This window comes from Aythya marila (genome assembly GCF_965140915.1).
Source record: "Aythya marila genome assembly, chromosome: 15".
Lineage (NCBI taxonomy): Eukaryota > Metazoa > Chordata > Aves > Anseriformes > Anatidae > Aythya > Aythya marila.
In genome coordinates this window covers 7,057,865-7,067,623 of record NC_139056.1, presented here as the reverse complement: position 1 = coordinate 7,067,623, position 9,759 = coordinate 7,057,865, and the positions used below count along the sequence as shown (strand labels likewise).

Sequence of the window (9,759 nt, the reverse complement as noted above, 5' to 3'; positions counted from 1 at the left end):
GCACTTGCTTTCCATGCAAATATTCTCTACAATTTGGAGATCAGTTCAGCCTATATGCCTGAGCTGAGCCAAACCAATGAGCTGTAGGTGGACGAAGGAGCACTGATGGAAGCAATAGTCTGGAGTGGGAAGCTCCTACCCTGCAGATCATTGGAATGGTCAGTCCTCTCCTTCATCTAGGACCTAAGCAAGAGATCACCAGAGTGCCATCACACAAAAGGTCTGTAGCCTTTTTTTTCCCCCTCTTTTCCAGTAATTTCTAGATCAGTAAGAAAGAAGTCACAGTTTGCAAGTGTTGCCTTTTACGCCTGTATCTCACCACTGCAGCACTGAATAGGGTCCTGAGCCAGGGTGAGTGGAGCTGATGCTGTTAGACAAGGGTGGAAAATTGATCTCTTCCCAGAAAGATTTAGAGGCCAGTCAGACAGGAAATTACTCCAGATGGGCACTCTGTCCCCATCTCTCAGCTCTTCCTACAGCTAGGAGATTCACTCTATAATTGCTTTTTTAGTCCACATTTTATCCTCAGCTGACAGAATTCCATTAGGGTGATACAAGCTGTGTGATAAAGGGATGTTTGTGTCTCACATGGGCTGTAAGTCATTTCTTACCAAACAACCAAACAGTCACAGAAGTGGGCAAAGAGAACACTGAGCCAGGAGCCCTCCTCCTTTTGCTCTGAATATTGGGACTTCAGCATTCAAAAGGAAGCAAACGTTCTTCCAATATCTTACATGCCCCCTGCTTCCCTCTATTCTCTTTGCAGGAGACACATCAGTGCAAATCTCCAATATGATGGAGATCCACTGTGCTTTGATCACAGCTGAGGGGCTAGTGAACAGTGACAGCACAGGTCACAGCAAGTGGCCTACATATAGGAAACTAGATGAAATGAAATGAATGCTTAAATACATCTAAGCACATACAACTGAAGAGCAAAACAGGTTGGTTACACCTGAAAAAGAATGTTTAAACAGGACCTTCAGGACTATTTTGGAAAAGAGAAGTGGGTTTCTAAGCATAATGATGTAGCTAAAAATACACAACAAAATAAACTGAAAGTGCATAAGGAAAGGTGCATCAAATCCTGTAGTGTACATACATGCAGCACCTATAGCACTGGTGAAGCCATTACCAAGCAGCATATTAAGGTCTGGAGTCCACATTTTTTGAAAAATATTGGAAGAGTTTCAGAAGCTTCAGTACATTTTAACAGGAGATCTGCTTCTGTTAGAACTCAGCCTCCTGTATCAGCAGCCCCAGACCATTAAGGCCAGCCTACAGTATCCACATACAGCATCTGCTCACACCAGTGCTGGTTTGGATTCAAGCCATTTGCTGCATTCCCTGGGGCCAGTCAAGAGCTGCACCCAACAGCAAGGACTGGCAAAGCAGATAGTAAGAGGTCGGCTGCTTGCAAGCAGCTCACAATGCTGTCAGCCTCTCCAGGTATTCCAGATATTCACTGACTGGTGAGCAGCTGTTTACCCTGAACAGCAGCAGTGTTTTAGACAGTGCTTGCATCTGTCTTGCTAACAGTGTGCCACAAAGATGTGAGGAGACCACTTGGATGCTGAAATGACCAAGGAGACACTGAGAGGGTGTCAAAACTACTCCACTGCTGGTCTCCTTACGCTGATGGAGCACAACTGTCCCACAAAACCTCTAAAGTTACAAACATTATTGCAAGAGCTTAAGCTTCTCCACATTCCCAGAGTTGAACTGCAGGAGTAGAGAAATCAACAACGTAAATGGAGCAGATGCTCCTCTCACCACCCATTCCTGCTACTTGGAGGAGATCAGACAACAAGAAGCTGAAAGCAGGATAAAATACAGGCTGTTGCAAAACTGCAAATCTTCCACACAGCATAAAAATCTTTATGGAGTTTTCATAACCATTTTTCTTCTTTCTCAGTCTATACTCCAGAGCAGGAGAACAAATGTTTCTGAATTCCCTGAAATGCTTCTATCTTGCAGAGAAAAAGCCCTTACCTGAATCATGGGTAAAACGGAGTCCATCTGCTTCCTAAGTCAGAATTGGGATGTCAATACAGCACTTCGTATTTGCTTTTACCTGACTTTAGCTGTGCAGTGAGCTTTTCCTGGAAATGTAAGGGGATTTAAAAACTCAGCATTTAACCTCTCTGACCCATGGCTCCCATTCTCATATCATCACTGGCAGTGAGCCCTATCTCTGGCCAGTCCAGAGTAGACACAAAATGCCCTGTGTTGCCAGGAGCACCAGAACTCTGCCCAACCTCACAACACCCAGTCACTCACCAGCACTGTCAGGCTCTGGTAGATGCTGCAAGTCTGGTGTGCATCCTGGAACTGACAGGATTAAACATCACTACAGGGAACAGCATATCACTTGGACCCAGCAAAAGCTCAGCAGGACCAGGAAACCTCACAAAAAATACCACCACTAATGTTGTGGTGTAATTTTATGTCCAGGTTCTGACAGCCTAAGCTACCAGAAGAGCTCGGTTTAACTTGGCTGCTGTATGCAGCATCTCATGAAGCTCTTCTGGTTTCATCCTCCAAAATGAGGATGAGTCCTGAGTCTGTAGAAGAGCTTCCATGTCTTATATGCTGTCTCTTATACTGTCCACACCCCAGCTTGCTCCCTTGCCCACAGATGGGTGCTTCTCATGGGCAGAATTTAAATTCTACTGTATTAAACCACAAAAAGGAAGAAATTGTAGAACTGAAATTGTAGGCCTTCCTGGGCATCCTGGTTTCCAGATTCCACTGTGAAGACTAATAAAACTATCTTTTTAAAGATCAAAAATTATGCAGCACAACATGCATTTCCTTACAGATTATTTCTTTTTCCTCTGCCCTTGTGGGACAAACTCATTTGTTATTTTGACTTAACCCCTTTGAAGTAAGTCGCTATGGGTAAAGGTGAACAAATATGCCTCAAAAGTTTTTGAATAGCCCAAAAATTGAACTGGGCTTAAGTTTAATAATTGATATTAAAGTATTCAGCCAGAGTTCACATTAATCCTCCTTTTTCCTTTGTCATGCTTTTGACAATGTCAAATGATGTGTTATTGCTGCTTGAGAATTATTTGTGCTGAAATTCTGACATTACTTGACATTGACCGAAGCACTCTGTGGGGATTTTCTTGATTGCATGTTTGGTCATCTTCTTTTTCCTCTCCTAAATGCTTCTCTGACATGAATGTATTTGTGACTAGTTGGTTTAAAAAAGTGAAAAAAATGAACTTAATTCTTCCCCTGCTTCACTATGGAAATGAGCCCGATAATTTGAGTACACAGGACTGACTAGGACACAATTATCTTTGGTTACATAAAGGGTCATCACATCTTGGCTCCAATTAGAAAGGCACACACTGACATCTCCACGCTATAGAGATTAATGAAGTATTTTCTAAACATTACGATACTTTCTGTATGTGACTGACCAGTGTCAAGGACTTCATTAGGCCTTGCCTTGGTGACATATGCCGTGCCAGAGTAGACTGTAGGCTGGCAAATCCTTCTGTCAGCCAGAGACAATGCAGAGGAGGATGTTCCATAACTTAAATTTTTGGAAATATTTCAAAAAGACCTTTATGCTCTCTCCACAGTGTGGCAATTGTGGGGAATCTCTTGAATGGGCAGAAGTTGCTGCTAGGAGAGGCTGACAATCTGTGTGCCAGGCCTGCTGCACCATATATGAATCTCCAGAGGCAAAAGGTGTGAAAGCAGGCTGCAGTTACCAGCTGGATGGAGAGGAACTGGTGGCAGAGAAGCGGGGAAGGAGGAATTGTGACCCTGTGGATGCCTGGATGATGCGCTGCACAAGAGGAAGGAAGTGATCAGCCACCTCTCTCAAAGTACACGCCTCTACTTTTACCCATTCTTGCAGTTACAGATCATGAGGACTGGCCCATGAACATGTCCCAACAAGGCCACCTGTTAATTCAGTTTCCAAAAACTATCCCATTATTCTCTATTGAATACAAGGCTTGATGGTGATGTAGCAGAGGCAGCAAGTGGAAGAGAGCAGCCTTAAAATACTTCTCATTTGGAGATTACAGCATTGTTCAGGACCCATTTGAGATTGGCCAAGTATTTTGCAAACAATTAAAAATCCTGGAGACAGATCACAGCATTAGGGTTGGAAAACCACTGCCTGTCCCATAGGATTTGAGATGCTCTGTAATCAGACACAGAGAAGAGGGGTCAGCACAGAAAATCCTCTCCCTCTCAGACCCAATTCTCTGCCTATTCAGTGCAATTTTCTTAGGAGAACAGGCTATGACAGGCCTCATCTCATCTGTAGACCACTTGTATGACAGATCTCTGATCATGCCTTAAGTCTTATAAAAAATAATATTGCAATAGCCTCTCCTCTTCCAAGCACTTTTTTTTTTTTTTTTTTTTTTTTTTTTTATCTGTTCTTAGCTGTACCAATAATGCTTCTTTCGGCTCCTCCTCAATTTGTTTTGGAGTTTCATTTAACAGCTATCTGATTTGGAGAAAAAAATCAGAACTTGGTTCTTGGCAGAGCAACACTGGTAAGTGCACTGTGGGAGACAGCTTGAAGAACAACAGAAGGATTCTTTTGTCAATGAAGTTTGGAAACAGCCTTTAATCAAGGTACAATATACTCACGTACTTCAGTTTTTTCATTGGCTTAACTTTAGTGATGACTGGATAAAACTCAGAAAAACAGTTTATCATTTGGGAATACAACAATGCTTATTCTGATTCATTCAAGCTCTGCTAATGCTCCCAAGAGAAGTCTTGCCACATGCATTATCCCAATTTCACCCTACTGTGATGAGTTGCACTTCCTGTTCTAGATATCCTGGCAATGAAAGGAAGCACTGGTGTTAGAAGATGTCCCACAAGTTTAGTAATTAATACAAATACTTTTGTGGACAAGAAGCACTTTCATTTACAGAAAACAAAGCTCTTAATCAAGCTTTGTGAAAATGTATTTTATTCATATCTTTTACTTTTTAAGCAGGAACATTTGTCACACTAATAACAATACCAATAATTAAATTCCATAACAAATTCTATTGATATTATAAAGAAATAGACATCTGTTTTACATTTAGAAGTGCTTTGAATTTAGTACAAGAGACATTTTGTTGCTTAATCAATACACAAAAATCCAGGAACTGCATTGCTATCTTCAGTCTTTACAGCTTAGCCAACAACAGCTAAGTATTTTATAAGCAAATATACAGACTACTGCTCTCCTGACTTACAACAGAAAGGGAAGCAGCACATTTTGATTCTGTATCAGGAGCTGCAACAGTGTATCTGTGATGTATAAAAGCATTTCAGAGCTTTCAGTTCTATCTGGAAACAACAAATGAGTTCTAAATGAAAAAGGTAGAACGTTCTACGAGATCTTATAATAGATTTACAGGTTGTCACCACTGACAAATTTTCAGTGAAAAGCACATTTGCATAGCTAAAAATCCTGCAGCATGACAATTTGGTTAGAGTATTCTGTATTTTAAAAATGCAGTTCACTCCTTACCATCTGCTAGTTAAAATGCATTTACCATTTCTCAAAAGGGTTGATACACTGCTGGCAGCTGGTCTGGTTGGTGCAATCCAGGGGTATAGCCTCCTTGTTCACATAACCAAATGCAGGCAAAACTGGAGAAAAGAGCATTAGAGCACTGTTCTGTAGCAGGAGAATATGTAGCATATTAGTGGAAGGTCCTTCAGAAAAAAATATTTTTTTTTTTTTTTTTTTTACTTTTTTGTGATAGTGAAATAATAAAAGAAATGGTTATTTCACTGGAGAAAAAAAAAATTAAAAAAAAATAGGCATGAGACAGCTGAAACTTCCTTATTAAACCTTGATAAACCCACTTCTGACTTTCATTTTCTAAAAACAATCATCACGTCTGCGTGCCCAGTGGAACCTCTTCTGATATCATAAACAGTGTCAGCAACTAGAGAGACAATACATGAAAACATAGAGTTGGCAGCCTAGACACAGAGAGGTAATGAATATTTCTTATATGTGCATTTCCCAAAGAACTATTTACAAGCTTCTTCATCAGTAACAAAGCACACACTTCCTTCTAGCGTGAAGCTTCGCAACCAACCACCTAGGATTTCAAAGTTAAAGCTTAAGAAATGCTCTAAAAGACCTCATTATGACCATCACGCTTCACCCAAGTTCTTGGTACTTTGCAGAAATAGTTGTCAGTTAGCAGTGAGGTTCTCACTCATTCCTATGTTTCTTCTTCTATGGATTTTCAATTAAGAGCGGGGAGAAAATTCAGACAGCGTAGATAACAACAATAAAAGAACCAGAAAACTAAATTCATGCTTTAAATTTCATTACTGAAGAAAATTCTTTTTTAGCAAATAAAGCTTCCTCTCATAAGATATGAAGCAGTTCAGAAAACACAGAACAACTTCCATTTAGATGATGTGTATCTTGGAGAGCTAGATGACACATATCTAGGGCTGGATGTATTCAGGACTTTCCAGCCACCATCCCATGTTACCTCTTCCTCCTCTGCAGTCCTTTTTCACATATGCAGGTTTTGGGACGCAAAGCTGTTGAGGGAAATTAAATGCTGTTTAAAGAATGCTCCTGTATTAATAACAAAGTCCCATTTCTATATCCACCACAGAATAAAAGTTACGCTACTCTTTTCAGTAATATATGTTACATTGACAGTGAGTGAGGCCTTGTAGAAAAGAAGATCTCAGAGTGACAGACTATGGAACAGTATCCATCTGAATCGGGGTGAGGAAGTAATTTAATTTGTTACTCTGTTTCTCAATGGAGGCTGAAGAGCATTTATAGATACACACACAAATTTTGGTCCCAGAAGTGACAGCACAGGGACTCAAAAGAAGACAGAAGTCAAATCAGGTCCTATGGGAAGTAGTGGCAGAACAGCGCTAACTGTGGTTCCATTTCAGAGCACAGAGCACTAACGCTAGCTCTTTCTTGTGCATCATCCCCTCACCAACATTTTGATTTACAATTTTACATGAGTGATCTGGCTTCAGAGACTAGATGGGATTATCACAGGTTTGGGATTATGTTGAGGGAATAGGATGGATATAGAAGAAATAAAGGAACATAAGGGATGGTACAACAAGGTGAGGTAGAAAAGCAACATCTGAAAGCCATGCTGGCAAAATGACTTCCATCTTTCAACAAAAAGGATGGTCTGACTCCGGAGACATCAGGAAAATCTTTTTTCCCCAAAAAGAAAGTCTTATGTAATCACTTTCCTGGGGAACCTGGTCTGAACTCAGTGTTGGCCCTGTTCTAATTAGGAGGTTGGACAAGAGCCCTCCCTAAGGTCCCCTCCAACCCAAATTATTCTATCACTAATTGATGAATTTATATTATTAGCCCCTGTGTCTGATACCAGTAAGTACTATAGAGGTGACAGTGGACAGAAGTCAATAGGCAATCCTCAACAGATAACCACACAGTAAGAGATGAGGACTGGCCCATCTTTAGGTGGCATAAAAGGCCTTTTCCTTCCTTAATATCTGGACAACAGATGTGACAGCAATGGCAATGATACCCTATAGCTAGTAAAGTATAGCTATGTCTGCACTGCAACCCAGGATGTCATTACTACAGACACAGATGTGCGCAAGATACTTCTGACACAGCTAGTGCTAACATATTAATATTTTGAAGATATATTTGCACTGGCAACAGCACTTCAAATTCCTTTACAGAATTATTACTAAAAGCTATCAAATAATTATGAAACACTTTTTAGAGAAACTAACTAGAGAAATTGTCTTGGTTGGGGGAGAAAAACAATCATGAAAATACCAGCTTGGTTGAGAATTTGTAATATATTTAGGGTGCTATCCCGTATAATTTACAATGACAGGGACTTTTCAGACTATAAACACAATCTACTATTCCTCCTTGGGGAAGGAAAAAAAAGCAAAACAAAACAAAAAATAGGCTCTTTAGTTATCACTTTGTAAGACAAAAGACCAACAAGACAGACAGTGGGAGGAATAAGGTCAACTCTTTTTCATCCCTGTTCCATTTATTGTGATTTTGGATTTGCTTGAGGAACAACAAGCAAGTAGTTCTAGGACACATATGCATCATCTCTAAAGCTGCTTAAAAGGCCAGTGGGGAAGCAACAAGCCTATTACTCCAAAAGCTATCTTTGGACCTGTACTATAACACTACTTTTCAGTTTACCTTAAGTCAGTTTCTTTCCTGAGGACTTCTGTTCATGTGTTGGTATAAACTACAACTACATGCCACATAGGCCATTGATTTATTTCATCCACTTTCAGAGTTAGATACAGAATAAAAATCCATCAGAGTATGACATTCATGTTTGCTTTTTCCTAAGAAAAGGTAGAGCTAAATAAATAAAAGGGGTGTAAGTCTTCCCATTTTTCCCAGCTTAGGTCTTTAGCAATGTTTATTATCCATACTGTCTTCCTAGAAAATAAGCAGAAAATTGTAAAGACAGAACTAACCTGGATCAGCCACAACTTGCTTCATTTTGCTGTTTGTGATAATCTGATTTTCATTCATCATTCGTACATCCTGATCTCCCATATGATTGCTGAAAAGATTAAAGTCAGTACAATAACCGAAATAATCAACATTTTGTAAGGCTATGATTGGCATGGAAAAGGTTACCAAATGAGTTACTTAGGTTCAGGAGGCTTAAAAGAAATAATACAAAAACTGAAACAAACAAAAAAAAAAAACACTGAAGCACAAACACATCATGAGACTACGTAGAAAGACAAGGCATTCTGTCTGCATCTACCTGAAGTGTTTTTTTCATTTGTTTGTTTTTGGTTTTGTTTTGGTTTTGTCTGTTTGTTTGGTTTGTTGTTGTTTGTTGTTGTTGTGTTTTGTTGTTGTTGTTGTTGTTGTTTTGGTTTGGTTTGGTTTTTTTTTGCCAATTTTAACTAGTGGCATATGTAGCAGTAGGCACACATTCAAATATAAACATCAAATTCATGCTACAATTTTCTTGCCTGCCTGCACAACTTGAACCATAACAACCAAAGAGAGATTTTACATTAGTGCTGTACAAAGAGGGTATAAAAGCCCTCTTTATGGAATATGGAACTTAACATTATTTTGTAATGTTTATATAGTATTACTTGAAAAAATCCTGCAATATTAATTTATTGTGATAAGTTTTGTTTACAGGCTGAGATAGAATTTTAAGATTTTTTTGTGTGTGAAAGAAACAATAAATTCAAAGTTTAATTAAATTACAGAAAAAAATGTAAAGAAAACAACACTAACATCTCCCTTTCACACAGAGAAAAATCCGTGCCTTTGATTTTTTTCTTTTCTTTACAAATACCACACACAATAGGCTTCTATTTTTGCAGGAAAAAATGTAATACCTCTCAAACCAACAGAGTGCAACAGGAGAAACAATACTGGAGCAAATCAGAATTTACATCACTGATGATAACATGAGACTTCAGTTCAGGGTTCATAAAGTGTTACCATTGACATGTGAAAGAGAATAGACCAAAGTCAGAGTTCAGGGTTCATAAAGTGTTACCGTTGACATGTGAAAGAGAATAGACCAAAGTCAGAAGTACCAACATATAAAAGCTCAAGAATATACACATTTTAAAAAATATATATATAGATATAGTAGATATCTATGTTTTATTGTCAGAGTACCCTATATTTTAGTGGGGTAGCATAAGGAAAAAGAAGGAATAGAAGACTGCAAAACAAGCTAAGAAGGAAGACCAAGAACATTCCTGCACAGGAATTCTATG

General features: G+C 39.1%; 1 protein-coding gene across 5 annotated transcripts in view; it reads right to left on the bottom strand.

Moving 5' to 3' along the window:
* Positions 1-4,550: 4,550 nt before the first annotated feature.
* Positions 4,551-9,759, bottom strand: part of KATNIP (katanin interacting protein) — a 72,658-nt gene continuing 67,449 nt past the window's right edge. For 3 of the 5 annotated variants that reach the window (XM_082772831.1, XM_082772830.1, XM_082772832.1), the window contains exons 25-26: positions 8,476-8,564; positions 4,552-6,549 (exon numbers count right to left, since the gene is read on the bottom strand). In XM_082772831.1, coding sequence (XP_082628957.1) covers positions 6,494-6,549; positions 8,476-8,564 — 145 coding nt within the window. In that variant the 3' untranslated portion in view covers positions 4,552-6,493. Of the gene's footprint in view, positions 6,550-8,475; positions 8,565-9,759 lie in introns of all 5 variants that reach the window. The other 2 variants (XM_082772834.1, XM_082772833.1) reach the window with 1 other exon arrangement.